Source organism: Tachyglossus aculeatus, chromosome 21 (genome assembly GCF_015852505.1).
Source record: "Tachyglossus aculeatus isolate mTacAcu1 chromosome 21, mTacAcu1.pri, whole genome shotgun sequence".
NCBI lineage: Eukaryota > Metazoa > Chordata > Mammalia > Monotremata > Tachyglossidae > Tachyglossus > Tachyglossus aculeatus.
In genome coordinates, this window is record NC_052086.1 from 37552047 (window position 1) to 37568859 (window position 16813).

The window sequence follows — 16813 nt, forward strand, 5'->3', positions numbered from 1 at the left end:
GTCTAAAAGGGGGGAGACAAAACCAAACATACTAACAAAATAAAATAAATAGAATAGATATGTACAAGTAAAATAAATAAATAGAGTGATAAATATGTACAAACATATAGAACAATAGAGATGATAGTACAGTACAATAATCAGTCAATCAATTGTATTTATTGAGCGCTCTCTGTGTGCCGAGCACTGTACTAAGCGCTTGGGAAGTACAAATTGGCAACATATAGAAACAGTCCCTACCCAACAGTGGGCTCACAGTCTAAAAGGGGGAGACAAAACCAAACATACTAACAAAATAAAGTAAATAGAATAGATATGGACAAGTAAAATAAATAAATAGAGTAATAAATATGTACAAACATATATACAGGTGCTGTGGGGAAGGGAAGGAGGTAAGATGGGGGGATGGAGAGGGGGACGAGGGGGAGAGGAAGGAAGGGGCTCAGTCTGGGAAGGCCTCCTGGAGGAGGTGAGCTCTCAGTAGGGCCTTGAAGGGAGGAAGAGAGCTAGCTCGGCGGATAGGCAGAGGGATTGGGGGCATTCCAGGCCCGGGGGGAGGACATGGGCCGGGGGTCGATGGCGGGGCGGGCGAGAACGAGGTACGCTGAGGAGATTAGTGGCAGAGGAACAGAGGGTGCGGGCTGGGCTGGAGAAGGAGAGAAGGGAGGGGAGGTAGGAGAGGGAGAGGGGATGGATGGACAGCCTTGAAGCCCAGGGGGAGGAGTTTCTGCCTGATGCGCAGATTGATTGGTAGCCACTGGAGATTTTTGAGGAGGGGAGTAATATGCCCAGAGCGTTTCTGGACAAAGATAATCCGGGCAGCGGCATGAAGTATGGATTGAAGTGGGGAGAGACACGAGGATGGGAGATCAGAGAGAAGGCTGATGCAGTAGTCCAGACGGGATAGGATGAGAGCTTGAACGAGCAGGGGAGCGGTATGGATGGAGAGGAAAGGGCGGAGCTTGGCAATGTTGCGGAGCTGAGACCGGCAGGTTTTGGTGACGGCTTGGAGCCTCGCAACCCAGCGTCCTTCCTCCCCGCCGCCAGGAAGAACGCCGGGGCCCCACCCTCATCGCGGTGCAGTCCAACTGGGAGCCGAAGCGGCTGGCCGGCGGCATGCCGGTCTTCGAGGAGTTCCCGCTGGTGCCCGTCTGCGTGGCCGACGACATCAACTACGGGGTCCTGGACTGGCAGCGCCAAGGAGCCCGCCGCATGATCCGCCGTTACCTCAACCTGGACACCTGCCTGGCCCAGGCTTTCGAGATGAGCAGGTGAGGGGGCGGCGAGGGGACGCCGCCTGGCCCTGCTCTGGGCCGAGCGGGGCCTCCCCGGAGGTAGGCGGGGAGCCCTCGTTCTCAGCCGGCCTCCCTGCCCCGAGGGAGCGGTGTGAACAAATCACAAGAATCATAATAATGGCATTTATTAAGCGCTTACTATGTGCCAAGCACTGTTCTAACACCGACACATTCTCCTCCTTCTCGACTGTGAGCCCACTGTTGGGTAGGGACCGTCTCTAGATGTTGCCAACTTGGACTTCCCAAGCGCTTAGTCCAGTGCTCTGCACACAGTAAGCGTTCAATAAATACGATTGATTGATTGATTAAGCCACGCCGCTTCTCTGTGTGGCGGAGGCAGGATTACCCCGGTCCATCAGAAGCAGGATTCAAACCCACGCCACCAGAGCACACTGCAACCCGGACGCAGGGCTTTGGGATGCTCGGCCAGGGCATCCTCTCTGCGACCTTTAACCTCCCTCCCCCGACAGGTACTTTCACATTCCCATTGGGAATCTCCCCGACGACATCTCCACCTTTGGCTCCGATCTGTTCTTCTCGCGCCACCTTCGGCGCCACAATCACTTGCTGTGGTTCTCGCCGACGTCCCGCCCCGACCTCGGCGGGAAGGAGGCGGACGACAACCGCCTCGTCATGGAGTTTGATGACAAGGCGTCGGTGGAGATCAACAATTCCGGCTGCTACTCCACAGGTCGGGAGAGGGAGCGGAGCGGTGGCCGGCGGACTCTTGGGCCCCGGGGGGCGGCCGATCCAGGATGATGATGATGATGATGGCATTTATTAAGCGCTTACTCTGTGCAAAGCTCTGTTCTAAGCGCTGGGGAGGTTACAGGGTGATCAGGTTCATTCATCCAGTCGTATTTATCGAGCGCTTACTGTGTGCAGAACGCTAAGCGCTTGGGAAGTCCAAGTTGGCAACATATAGAGATGGCTCCTACCCAACAGCGGGCTCACAGCCTAGAAGGTTGTCCCGCGGGGGGCTCACAGTCTTCACCCCCATTTTACAGATGAGGGAACTGAGAATAATAATAATAATAATGTTGGTATTTGTTAAGCGCTTACTATGTGCAAAGCACTGTTCTAAGCGCTGGGGGGAACACGAGGAGATGAGGTTGTCCCACGTGGGGCTCACAGTCTTCATCCCCATTTTACAGATGAGGGAACTGAGACACAGAGAAGGGAAGTGACTGGCCCAAAGTCACCCAGCTGACAAGTGGCGGAGCCGGGATTAGAACCCATGACCTCTGACTCCAAAGCCCGGGCTCCCCCTCATCCCCCTCTCCATCCCCCCATCTTACCTCCTTCCCTTCCCCACAGCACCTGTATATATGTATATATGTTTGTATGTATTTATTACTCTATTTATTTATTTTACTTGTACATATCTATTCTATTTATTTTATTTTGTTAATATGTTTGGTTTTGTTCTCTGTCTCCCCCTTCTAGACTGTGAGCCCACTATTGGGTAGGGACCATCTCTATATGTTGCCAGCTTGGACTTCCCAAGCGCTTAGTCCAGTGCTCTGCACACAGTAAGCGCTCAATAAATACGATTGATTGATCGATTGATTCCCACTGAGCCACGCTGCTTCTCTAAAGCACGGCTTCCAGGAGGGGAAGGCAACTCGACGGCCACTCCGAGGAGCCAACGCTCCGGTTGGCCGCCGGATCCAGGTGTCCTGGTCCGCTCCGGCAGGGAAAAGCTCAGTGGGAATTGTGGATTTGGGGCCTCAGAAATGAATTTCTGCCCTTGGCGCTGAAGCCCTGGGTCAGGAGCAGAAGGGATGTGCTATATTGCAGGCAATCAATCAGTGATCTTCTAGACTGTAAGCCTTCTATAATAATAATAATAATCATAATGATGGCATTTATTAAGCGCCTACTATGTGCAAAGCACTGTTCTAAGCGCTGGAGAGGTTACAAGGTGATCAGTGGGAAATGTGGGTTTGGGGCCTCAGAAATGAGTTTCTGCCCTTGGCGTTGAAGCCCTGGGTCAGGAGCAGAAGGGATGTGCTGTATTGCAGTCAATCAATCAGTGATCTTCTAGACTGTAAGCCTTCTATAATAATAATAATAATCATAATGATGGCATTTATTAAGCGCCTACTATGTGCAAAGCACTGTTCTAAGCGCTGGAGAGGTTACAAGGTGATCAGTGGGAGATGTGGGTTTGGGGCCTCGGAAATGAGTTTCTGCCCTTGGCGTTGAAGCCCTGGGTCAGGAGCAGAAGGGATGTGCTGTATTGCAGTCAATCAATCAGTGATCTTCTAGACTGTAAGCCTTCTATAATAATAATAATAATCATAATGATGGCATTTATTAAGCGCCTACTATGTGCAAAGCACTGTTCTAAGCGCTGGAGAGGTTACAAGGTGATCAGTGGGAGATGTGGGTTTGGGGCCTCGGAAATGAGTTTCTGCCCTTGGCGTTGAAGCCCTGGGTCAGGAGCAGAAGGGATGTGCTATATTGCAGTCAATCAATCAGTGATCTTCTAGACTGTAAGCCTTCTATAATAAGAATAATAATAATAATAGCGGCATTTATTGAGCGCCTACTATGTGCAAAGCACTGTTCTAAGCACTGGAGAGGTTACAAGGTGATCAGGTTGTCCCACAGTGGGCTCACAGTCTTAATCTTTATTTTGTTAGTATGTTTGATTTTGTTGTCTGTCTCTCCCTTATAGACTGAGCCCACTGTTGGGTAGGGACTGTCTCTATTTGTTGCCAACTTGTACTTCCCAAGCGCTTAGTCCAGTGCTCTGCACACAGTAAGCGCTCAATAAATACGATTGATTGATTGATTGATTAATCCCCATTTTACAGATGAGGGAACTGAGACCTAGAGAAGGTAAGGGACCGTCTCTATATGTTGCCAACTTGGACTTCCCAAGTGCTTATGTCTCCCCCTTCTAGACTGTGAGCCCACTGTTGGGTAGGGACTGTCTCTATATGATGCCTACTTGTACTTCCCAAGCGCTTAGTACAGTGCTCTGCACACAGTAAGCGCTCAATAAATACGATTGATTGATTGATTGATGAAGTGACTTGTCCAAAGTCACACAGCTGACAATTGGCAGAGCCGGGATTTGAACCCAGACTGTAAGCCCACTGTTGGGTTGGGACCGTCTCTATATGTTGCCAACTTGAACTTCCCAAGCGCTTAGTACAGTGCCCTGCACACAGTAAGCACTCAATAAATACGATTGGTTGATTGATTGATTGATCTGTCCTCCCAGCCCCACAGCAGTTACGTACATAGCCATAATTTATTAAGTATCTGCCTCCCCCTCCAGATTGTAAGTTCACCGTGGGTAGGGAATGTGCCCATTTATTGCTGTAGTCTACTCTCCCAAGCGCTTAGTACAGTGCTTTGCGCACCGTAATTGCTCAATAATTACGGCTGAATGAATGAATGAATGTTGAGCCCTTACTGTGGCAGAGCTCCGTACTGAGCGGTTGGGAGAGTTCAGTGCGATAGAGTTGGTGGACGTGATCCCTGCCCTCAAGGAGCTTATGGTCTAGAGAGGAGGCAGACGTGAAATAGAAAGATAGGGGAAGTAGCAGAGGTATAGATTTGGATATAATAATAAAGATAATGATGGCATTTATTAAGCGCTTACTATGTGCAAAGCACGGTTCTAAGCGCTGGGGAGGTTACAAGGTGATCAGGTTGTCCCACGGAGGGTTCACAGTCTTCATCCCCATTTTACAGATGAGGTAACTGAAGCACAGAGAAGTGAAGTGACCTGCCCAAAGTCACACAGCTGACAAGTGGCGGGGCTGGGATTTGAACCCATGACCTCTGACTCCAAAGCCCGTGCTCTATCCACTGAGCCATTTGGATGTAATAATAATAATAATGATGGCATTTATTAAGCGCTTACTATGTGCAAAGCACTGTTCTAAGCACTGGGAAGGTTGCAAGGTGATCAGGTTGTCCCACGGAGGGGTCACAGTCTTCATCCCCATTTTCCAGATGAGGGAACCGAGGCTCAGAGAAGTGAAGTGACTTGCCCAGAGTCACCCAGCTGACAAGTGGCAGGGCTGGGATTCGAACCCATGACCTCTGACTCCAAAGCCCGGGCTCTTTCCACTGAGCCACGCTGCTTCACATTGGGTAGGGACCGTCTCTCTATGTTGCCAACTTGGACTTCCCAAGCGCTTAGTCCAGTGCTCTGCACACAGTAAGGGCTCAGTAAATACGATTGATTGTGAGCCCACTGTTGGGTAGGGACCGTCTCTATACGTTGCCAACTTGGACTTCCCAAGCGCTTAGTCCAGTGCTCTGCACACAGTAAGCGCTCAATAAACACAATTGATTGATTAATAAAATAAAGAGAAGCAGCGTGGCTCAGTGGGAAAGAGCACAGGCTTTGGAGTCGGAGGTCATGGGTTCAAATCCCAGCTCCGCCAATTAGCTGTGTGACTTTGGGCAAGTCACTTCACTTCTCTGGGCCTCAGTTACCTCATCTGTAAAATGGGGGTGAAGACTGTGAGCCCCCGCGTGGGACAACCTGATCATCTTGTAACCTCTCCAGCGCTTAGAGTAGTGCTTTGCATCATCAATCGTATTTATTGAGCGCTTACTGTGTGCAGAGCACTGTACTAAGCGCTTGGGAAGTACAAGTTGGCAACATATAGAGACAGTCATCGTCATCATCATCAATCGTATTTATTGAGTGCTTACTATGTGCAGAGCACTGTACTAAGCGCTTGGGAAGTACAAATTGGCAACATATAGAGACGGTCCCTACCCAACAGTGGGCTCACAGTCTAAAAGGGGGAGACAGAGAACAAAACCAAACATACTAACAAAATAAAATAAATAGAATAGATATGTACAAATAAAATAAATAAATAAATAGAGTAATAAATATGTACAAACATATATACAGGTGCTGTGGGGAAGGGAAGGAGGTAAGATGGGGGGGATGGAGAGGGGGACGAGGGGGAGAGGAAGGAAGGGGCTACCCTACCCAACAGTGGGCTCACAGTCTAAAAGAGGGAGATAGAGGACAAAACCAAACATACAAAATAAAATAAATAGAATAGATATGTACAAGTAAAATAAATAAATAGAGTAATAAATCCGTACAAACATATATCCATATATACAGGTGCTGTGGGGAAGGGAAGGAGGTAAGATGGGGGGGATGGAGAGGGGAACGAGGGGGAGAGGAAGGAAGGGGCTCAGTCTGGGAAGGCCTCATTCCCAGAATTGCACTGAACTCTCCCAACCGCTCAGTACGGAGCTCTGCCACAGTAAGGGCTCAACATTCATTCATTCATTCAGCCGTAATTATTGAGCAATTGCAGTGCGCAAAGCACTGTACTAAGCACTTGGGAGAGTAGACGATAGCAATAAATGGACATAATCCCTACCCACGGTGAACTTACAGTCTGGAGGGGGAGGCAGATACTTAAGGTGAGCACTTTGCACATAGTAAGCGCTTAATAAATGCCATTATTATTATTATTATTAAATAGAATAAATATGTAGGAATAGAATGAACGAATGGCCGTTGGGCTCTCCCCTCGGTTGAGCCCGAAGGCCGTGGAGCTGTCCCCGCTCGGTGGTGCGGCGGAGGGCCCTGCGGTCGCCCCGGAGCCGCAGGTGGCCGCCGGCGTAAAGCCGGGTGGTGTTTTTTGCAGTGTGTTTGGAGCTGGACATCCAGAATCTGGCCGTCAACACCCTCCTGCAGTCGCACCACGTGAACGACCTGGAGGGAGCCTCCAGCCTGGGCATCAGCTTCGACGTGATCCAGCAGGCCTCTCTGGAGGACATGGTCACCGGGCACCAGGCGGCCGGCGGCCCGGCCAGCTACGACGACACTGCCCTCTGCTCCAACACCTTCAGGTACCGTCGCCCGCTTCGACTCCCCAAGCGCTCAGAAGCAGCTCAGTGGCTCCGGGGAAGGAGCCCGGGTTTTGGAGTCGGGGGTCACGGGGTCAAATCCCGCCTCTGCCAATTGCCAGCTGGGTGACTCCGGGCCAGTCACTTCACTTCTCTGGGCCTCGGTTACCTCATCTGGAAAACGGGGTCATGGATTCAAATCCCGGCTCTGCCAATTGCCAGCTGGGTGACTCTGGGCGAGTCATTTCACTTCTCTGGGCCTCGGTTGCCTCATCTGGAAAATGGGGTCATGGGTTAAAATCCCGGCTCTGCCAGTTGCCAGCTGGGTGACTCCGGGCCAGTCACTTCACTTCTCTGGGCCTCAGTGACCTCATCTGGAAAATGGGGATTAAGACTGGGAGCCCCCCACCCCGTGGGACAACCTGATCACCGTGTCACCTCCCCAGCGCTTAGAACTGTGCTTTGCACATAGTAAGCGCTTTCCCCCTTTTAGACTGTGAGCCCACTATTGGGTAGGGACTGTCTCTAGATGTTGCCAACTTGTACTTCCCAAGCGCTCAGTACAGTGTTCTGCACACAGGAAGCGCTCAATAAATACAATTGATTGATTGATTAATAAATGCCATCATTATTATTATTACAGTGCTCTGCACACAGTAAGCACTCAATAAGTACGATTGAATGAATGAATGAATGGCGGGAGTTCAGGAAAAACCCTTCATTCAATCATATTTATTGAGCACTTACTGTGTGCAGAGCACTGGACTAAGCGCTTGGGAAGTCCAATTTGGCAACATCTAGAGACGGTCCCTACCCAACAGCGGGCTCACAGTCTAAAAGGGGGAGGCAGAGAACAAAACCAAACATACTAACGAAATAAAATAAATAGATAGATATGTACAAGTAAAATAAATAAATAGAGTAATAAATACGTACAAACATATAGAACAATAGAGATGATAGATACAATCCCTGCCCATAGCGAGCTTACAGTCTAAACAGAACCTCATCTCCAGTCAGCACGTTGTGGGCAGAGATTGTCTCTGTTGCTGAATCGTACTTTCCAAGCGCTTAGTAATAATAAGAATAATAATGATGGCATTTGTTAAGCGCTTACTATGTGCAAAGCACTGTTCTAAGCGCTGGGGAGGATACAAGGTGATGAGATTGTCCCACGAGGGGCTCACAGTCTTTATCCCCATTTTCCAGGTGAGGTAATTGAGGCACAGAGAAGTGAAGCGACTTGCCCAAGGTCACACAGGCAACCAGGGGTGGAGCCGGGATTTGAACCCATGACCTCTGACTCCCAAGCCCGGGCTCTTTCCACTGAGCCGCGCTCTGTACACAGTAAGCGCTCAATAGAAGCAGCGTGGCTCAGCGGAAAGAGCCCGGGCTTTGGAGTCAGAGGTCATGGGTTCAAATTCCGGCTCCACCTTTTGTCAGCTGTGTGACTTGGGGCAAGTTGCTTCTCTTCTCTGGGCCTCAGTTCCCTCATCTGTAAAATGGGGATTAAGACTGTGAGCCCCTCGTGGGACAACCTGATCACCTTGTAAACTCCCCAGCGCTTAGAACAGTGCTTTGCACGTAGTAAGTGCTTAACAAATACCATTATTATTATTATTATTATTATTAAATCCCGGCTCTGCCAACTGTCAGCTGTGTGACTTTGGGCAAGTCACTTAACTTCTCTGTGCCTCTGTTACCTCATCTGTAAAATGGGGATTAAAACTGTGAGCCCCCCGTGGGACAACCTGATCACCTTGTAACCTCCCCAGCGCTTAGGACAGTGATTTGCGCATAGTAAGCGCTTAACAAATGCCATCATTATTATTATTATTATTACTAAGCGTTTGGAAAGTACGATTTAGCAGCAGAGAGAGACAATCTCTGCCTACAACGTGCTGACTGGAGATGAGGTTCTGTTTAGACTGTAAGATCGTGGGACAACCTGATCACCTTGTAACCTCCCCAGCGCTTAGGACAGTGATTTGCACATAGTAAGCGCTTAACAAATGCCATCATTATTATTATTATTATTACTAAGCGTTTGGAAAGTACGATTTAGCAGCAGAGAGAGACAATCTCTGCCCACAACGTGCTGACTGGAGATGAGGTTCTGTTTAGACTGTAAGCTCGTGGGACAACCTGATCACCTTGTAACCTCCCCAGCACTTAGAACAGTGCTTTGCACATAGTAAGCGCTTAACAAATGCCATCATTATTATTATTATTATTATTATTATTATTACTAAGCGTTTGGAAAGTACGATTCAGCAGCAAAGAGAGACAATCTCTGCCTACAACATGCTGACTGGAGATGAGGTTCTGTTTAGACTGTAAGATCGTGGGACAACCTGATCACCTTGTAACCTCCCCAGCGCTTAGGACAGTGATTTGCACATAGTAAGCGCTTAACAAATGCCATCATTATTATTATTATTATTACTAAGCGTTTGGAAAGTACGATTTAGCAGCAGAGAGAGACAATCTCTGCCCACAACGTGCTGACTGGAGATGAGGTTCTGTTTAGACTGTAAGCTCGTGGGACAACCTGATCACCTTGTAACCTCCCCAGCACTTAGAACAGTGCTTTACACATAGTAAGCGCTTAACAAATGCCATCATTATTATTATTATTATTATTATTACTAAGCGTTTGGAAAGTACGATTCAGCAGCAAAGAGAGACAATCTCTGCCTACAACATGCTGACTGGAGATGAGGTTCTGTTTAGACTGTAAGATCGTGGGACAACCTGATCACCTTGTAACCTCCCCAGCGCTTAGGACAGTGATTTGCACATAGTAAGCGCTTAACAAATGCCATCATTATTATTATTATTATTACTAAGCGTTTGGAAAGTACGATTTAGCAGCAGAGAGAGACAATCTCTGCCCACAACGTGCTGACTGGAGATGAGGTTCTGTTTAGACTGTAAGCTCGTGGGACAACCTGATCACCTTGTAACCTCCCCAGCACTTAGAACAGTGCTTTGCACATAGTAAGCGCTTAACAAATGCCATCATTATTATTATTATTATTATTATTACTAAGCGTTTGGAAAGTACGATTCAGCAGCAAAGAGAGACAATCTCTGCCTACAACATGCTGACTGGAGATGAGGTTCTGTTTAGACTGTAAGATCGTGGGACAACCTGATCACCTTGTAACCTCCCCAGCGCTTAGAACAGTGCTTTGCACATAGTAAGCGCTTAACAAATGCCATCATTATTATTATTATTATTACTAAGTGCTTGGAAAGTACGATTTAGCAGCAGAGAGAGACAATCTCTGCCCACAACGTGCTGACTGGAGATGAGGTTCTGTTTAGACTGTAAGCTCGTGGGACAACCTGATCACCTTGTAACCTCCCCAGCACTTAGAACAGTGCTTTGCACATAGTAAGCGCTTAACAAATGCCATCATTATTATTATTATTATTATTATTATTATTATTACTAAGCGTTTGGAAAGTACGATTCAGCAGCAAAGAGAGACAATCTCTGCCTACAACATGCTGACTGGAGATGAGGTTCTGTTTAGACTGTAAGATCGTGGGACAACCTGATCACCTTGTAACCTCCCCAGCGCTTAGAACAGTGCTTTGCCATAGTAAGCGCTTAACAAATGCCATCATTATTATTATTATTATTACTAAGTGCTTGGAAAGTACGATTCAGCAACAGAGACAATCTCTGCCCACAACGTGCTGACTGGAGATGAGGTTCTGTTTAGACTGTAAGCTCGTGGGACAACCTGATTACCTTGTAACCTCCCCAGCGCTTAGAACAGCGCTTTGCGCATAGTAAGCGCTTAACAAATACCATCATCATTATTATTATTATTATTGTACATAGTAAGCACTTACTAAGTGCCATCATTATTATTATTAAATACGACTGAATGACTCCTGACGCCCAGGTTCCAGCTGGTCCATATTCGTCCTTCCACCTGTATATATGTCTATATGCTTGTACATATTTATTACTCTATTTATTTATTTTACTTGTACCTATCTATTCTATTTATTTTATTTTGTTAGTACGTTTGGTTTTGTTCTCTGTCTCCCCCTTTTAGACTGTGAGCCCACTGGTGGGTAGGGACCGTCTCTAGATGTTGCCAACTTGGACTTCCCAAGCGCTTAGTCCAGTGCTCTGCACACAGTAAGCGCTCAATAAATACGATTGATGATGATGATGTTGCCAACTTGGACTTCCCAAGCGCTTAGTCCAGTGCTCTGCACACAGTAAGCGCTCAATAAATACGATTGATGATGATGATGATGACCCAGCCCCACAAAGTGGCAAGTGGCTCCCATCCTCTGGTCGCATGTGGCGTCAGGCGAGTCTAATTTCTGGGCCCCTTCTGGATCCCCTGCCCCCCTGGGTCTGTCCGAGCTCGGTCCGAAAAGGCGGGCCGGCGGCCCTCACAGAGTCACGGCCGTGGGCTGCGGCCGAAGCTAACGGGGAGGCCCCTGGCCAACGCGGAGCAGACGTCTCCGGCTTTTTCGGGCAGGATCCTGAAGAGCATGGTGGTCGGCTGGGTGAAGGAGATCACGCAGTATCACAACGTCTACGCCGACAACCAGGTGATGCATTTTTACCGCTGGCTTCGGTCCCCGTCCTCCCTGCTGTACGACCCAGCCCTGCACCGCACGCTGCACAACATGATGAAGAAGCTCTTCTTGCAGTGAGTCCGGCGGAAGCCCCGGGCCGGGCCCCTCGGGTTGTGGGGAAGAGCCGGGTTGGTGAGATTCGGCCTTTGCCCCTTCTGTAGTCACCGTGCCGTCGGTCAATCAGTCGTATTTCTTGAGCGCTCACTGTGTGCAGAGCACTGTACTAAGCGCTTGGGAGAGGACAGTTTAGACTGTGAGCTCCCCCTTTTAGACTGTGAGCCCACTGTCGGGTAGGGACTGTCTCTATATGTTGCCAATTTGTACTTCCCAAGCGCTTAGTACAGTGCTCTGCACACAGTAAGCGCTCAATAAATACGATTGATGATGATGATGATGACAGTAGAACAGAGTTGGTAGACCCGTTCCTGACCACAACCAGCTTCCAGACTAGAAGGGGAGACAGACAATCTAAATAACTAAATTACAGATAATAATAATAATAATAAGGTATTTGTTAAGTGCTTACTAAGTGCCCAACACTGTACTAAGCACTTGGGAGAGGACAATAGAACAGAGTTGGTAGACCCGTTCCTGACCACGACCAGCTTACAGACTAGAAGGGGAGACAGACAATCTAAATAACTAAATTATAGATAATAATAATAATAATAATATGGTATTTGTTAAGCACTTACTATGTGCCAAGCACTGTACTAAGCGCTTGGGAGAGGACAATAGAACAGAGTTGGTAGACCCATTCCTGACCATGACCAGCTTACAGACTAGTAGAGGAGACAGACAATCTACATAACTAAATTACAGATGATGATAATAATAATATGGTATTTGTTCAGTGCTTACTAAGTGCCAAGCACTGTACTAAGCACTTGGGAGAGGACAATAGAACAGAGTTGGTAGACCCGTTCCTGATCACAACCAGCTTACAGACTAGAAGGAGAGACAATCTAAATAACTAAATTACAGATAATAATAATAAGGTATTTGTTAAGCGCTTACTATGTGCCAAGCACTGTTCTAAGCGCTTGGGAGAGGACAGTAGAACAGAGTTGGTAGACCCGTTTCTGACCACAACCAGCTTACATACTAGAAGGGGACGCAGACAATCTAAATAACTGAATTACAGATAATAATAATAATATGGCATTTGGTCAGCGCTTACTAAGTGCCAAGCACTGTACTAAGCGCTTGGGAGAGGACAGTAGAACAGAGTTGGTAGACCCATTCCTGATCACAACCAGCTTACAGACTAGAAAGGGAGACAGACAATCTAAATAACTGAATTACAGATAATAATAATAATATGGTATTTGTTCAGCGCTTACTAAGTGCCAAGCACTGTACTAAGCGCTTCAGAGAGGACAGTAGAACAGAGTTGGTAGACCCGTTCCTGACCACAACCAGCTTACAGACTAGAAGGGGAGACAGAGAATCTAAATAACTGAATTACAGATAATAATAATAATATGGTATTTGTTCAGCGCTTACTAAGTGCCAAGCACTGTACTAAGCGCTTTGGAGAGGACAGTAGAACAGAGTTGGTAGACCCGTTCCTGACCACAACCAGCTTACAGACTAGAAGGGGAGACAGAGAATCTAAATAACTGAATTACAGATAATAATAATAATATGGTATTTGTTCAGTGCTTACTAAGTGCCAAGCACTGTACTAAGCACTTGGGAGAGGATAACAGAACAGAGTTGGTAGACCCATTCCTGACCACAACCAGCTTCCAGACTAGAAGGGGAGGCAGACAATCTAAATAACTAAATTACAGATAATAATAATAATATGGTATTTGTTCAGCGCTTACTAAGTGCCAAGCACTGTTCTAAGCACCGGGAAAGATACAAGGTAATCAGGTTGTCCCACGTGGGGCTCACAGCCTCAGTCCCCATTTTACAGATGAGGGAACTGAGGCGCAGAGAAGTGAAGTGACTTGCCCAAAGTCACACAGCTGACAAGTGGCAGAGCCAGGATTAGAACCCGTGACCTCCGATTCCCAAGCCCGGACCCTTTCCGCTAAAGTGCTGTTGGGCTGAGGGAAGGGTGAAAAAAAGGAGCAAGTCCGAGTCCAAAGGGTAACACAAGGGCAAATCCCCGTGAAGACTCCCGTCTTACTCATTTGGTCGTATTTATTGAGCCCTTACTGTGTGCAGAGCACTGTAATAAGCGCTTGGAAGAGTACAGTATAACAACAGACACATTTTCTGCCCACAGCACACTTACAGTCGATATCATCCACGGTATTTACTGAGTGCTTACTGTGGGCAGAGCACTATACTGAGCGCTTGGGAGAGTACAGTATAACAGAGTTTGTAGACCCGTTCCAGCTTTCAGCTTAGAGGGGGAAGCAGACAATCTAAATAAATAAATTACAGATAATAATAATAATAATGGCATTTATTAAGCGCTTACTATGTGCAAAGCACTGTTCTAAGTGCTGGGGAGGGTACAAGGTAATCAGGTTGTCCCACGTGGGGCTCACAGTCTTAATCCCCATTTTACAGCTGAGGGAACTGAGGCACAGAGAAGTTAAGTGACTTGCCCAGAGTCACCCGGCTGACAAGCGGCAGAGCCGGGATTCGAACCCGTGACCTCTGACTCCAAAGCCCGGGCTCTTTCCACTGAGCCACGATATGGACATTAGTGCTGTTGGGCTAAAGGAGAGGTGAAAGAAAGGAGCAAGTCCAAGTGCAAGGATAATAATAATAATAATAATAATAATGGCATTTATTAAGCGCTCACTATGTGCAAAGATGACTCTCCTCTTATTATCATCCAAAAAAGATATTTTTGGAACACTTACTCCGTGTAGAGCACTGTACCAAGCCCTCGGGAGTACAGTTCAACTGAGTTGGTTGCCCTCAATGAGCTTCCATTCTGGAGGTGGGGAGAGACGGCAATATAAATAATTTAGAATAGAAAATTTTAGAGCTCAGGATCTTGAAAAATCAGCAGGTGGTACTCGGAGGGTGGGAACTGTCCCCTCAATCAATCAATCAATCGTATTTATGGAGCGCTTACTGTGTGCAGAGCACTGTACTAAGCGCTTGGGAAGTACAAGTTGGCAACATATAGAGACAGTCCCTACCCAACAGTGGGCTCACAGTCTAAAAGGGGGACAGAAAACAAAACCAAACGTACGAACAAAATAAAATAAATAGAATAGGTATGTACAAGTAAAATAAATAAATAAATAAATAGAGTAGTAAATATGTACAAACATATATGCATATATACAGGTGCTGTGGGGAAGGGAAGGAGGTAAGATGGGGGATGGAGAGGGGGACGAGGGGGAGAGGAAGGAAGGGGCTGAGTGTGGGAAGGCCTCCTGGAGGAGGTGAGCTCTCAGCAGGGCCTTGAAGGGAGGAAGAGAGCGAGCTTGGCGGATGGGCAGAGGGAATGGGGGCATTCCAGGCCTGGGGGATGACGTGGGCCGGGGGTCGATGGCGGGACGGGCGAGAACGAGGTACGGTGAGGAGATTAGCGGCGGAGGAGCGGAGGGTGCCGGCTGGGATGGACAAGGACAGAAGGGAGGGGAGGTAGGAGGGGGCGAGGGGATGGATGGACAGCCTGGAAGCCCATCCCCAAGATGTCGGGGAGCGTCCGGCCCATGTTAGCCGTCCGCCCAGCCGGCCGCTCCGGAACAGGAGGCCGATTCTTGGGTCGCCCGTCCTTTTCAGACTCGTGGCCGAGTTCAAGCGCTTGGGGTCGTCGGTCGTTTATGCCAACTTCAACCGCATAATCCTGTGCACCAGGAAGCGCCGAATCGAGGACGCCCTCGCTTACGTGGATTACATCACCAACAGGTACGGCCGGAGGTCTCGGGGATTGGAAATGGGCCGCGGGGGCGGCGGTGGTGAAGAGCTCACCTCCTCCAGGAGGCCTTCCCAGACTGAGCCCCTTTCTTCCTCTCCCCCTCGTCCCCCTCTCCATCCCCCCATCTTACCTCCTTCCCATCCCCACAGCACCTGTATGTATGGATATATGTTTGTACATATTTATTACTCTATTTTACTTGTACATATCTATTCTATTTATTTTATTTTGTTAGTATGTTTGGTTTTGTTCTCCGTCTCCCCCTTTTAGACTGTGAGCCCACTATTGGGTAGGGACTGTCTCTGTATGTTGCCAACTTGGACTTCCCAAGAGCTTAGTACAGTGCTCTGCACACAGTAAGCGCTCAATAAATACGATTGATTGATTGATTGATGCATCCTGGATGTGAAACGGGCCCAGGAGCTGGAGTGGAGATGCCATGAGGGCTTCCTAGAAGTAGCAAGGGTAGCAATCGAGCCTCTGCTACGCGAACTGCACTAGATTAAGCACTTGGGAGAGAGACAACAGGATCCTGAGCAATGTTCCCTGCCCAAAGGGAGCTTACGCTCTAAGCCAAATGTCAGCTGTGTGACTTCGGACTTTGACTTTTTCTAGACTGTGAGCCCGCTGTTGGGTAGGGACCGTCTCTATAATAATAGTGATAGCATTTATTAAGCGCTTACTTTGTGCAAAGCACTGTTCTAAGCGCTAGGAAGGTTACAGGGTGATCAGGTTGTCCCATGGGGGGCTCACAGTCTTCAACCCCATTTTACAGATGAGGTAACTGAGGCCCAGAGAAGTGAAGTGACTTGCCCAAAGTCACACAGCTGACCAGTGGTGGAGTCGGGTTTTGAACCCATCACCTCTGACTCCAAAGCCCGGGCTCTTTCCACTGAGCCACGCTGCTTCTCTATAGTCATTCATTCATTCATTCATTCATTCAATCATATTTATTGAGCGCTTACTGTGTGCCCAGCACTGTACTAAGCGCTTGGGAAGTACAGGTTGGCAACATATAGAGACGGTCCAGTTGCTTCTGCCCCATGCTCATTGCAAATTTATTACTCTATTTATTTTACTTGTATATATGTACTATTCTATTTGTTTTATTTGGTTAATATGTTTTGTTTTGTTGTCCGTACCCCCCTTCTAGACTGTGAGCCCATTGTTGGGTAGGGACCGTCTCTATATGTTGCCAACTTGGACTTCC

General features: G+C 47.9%; 1 protein-coding gene across 1 annotated transcript in view; it reads left to right on the forward strand.

Annotated features, from left to right (window-relative positions):
• POLE (DNA polymerase epsilon, catalytic subunit) overlaps positions 1–16813 on the forward strand; it is a 156562-nt gene that overhangs the window by 109944 nt on the left and 29805 nt on the right. The window contains exons 37-41 of the mRNA XM_038762449.1: positions 1048–1271; positions 1766–1986; positions 6947–7151; positions 11663–11836; positions 15468–15593. Of these exons, the coding sequence (XP_038618377.1) occupies positions 1048–1271; positions 1766–1986; positions 6947–7151; positions 11663–11836; positions 15468–15593 (950 nt within the window). The remainder of the gene's footprint in view (positions 1–1047; positions 1272–1765; positions 1987–6946; positions 7152–11662; positions 11837–15467; positions 15594–16813) is intronic.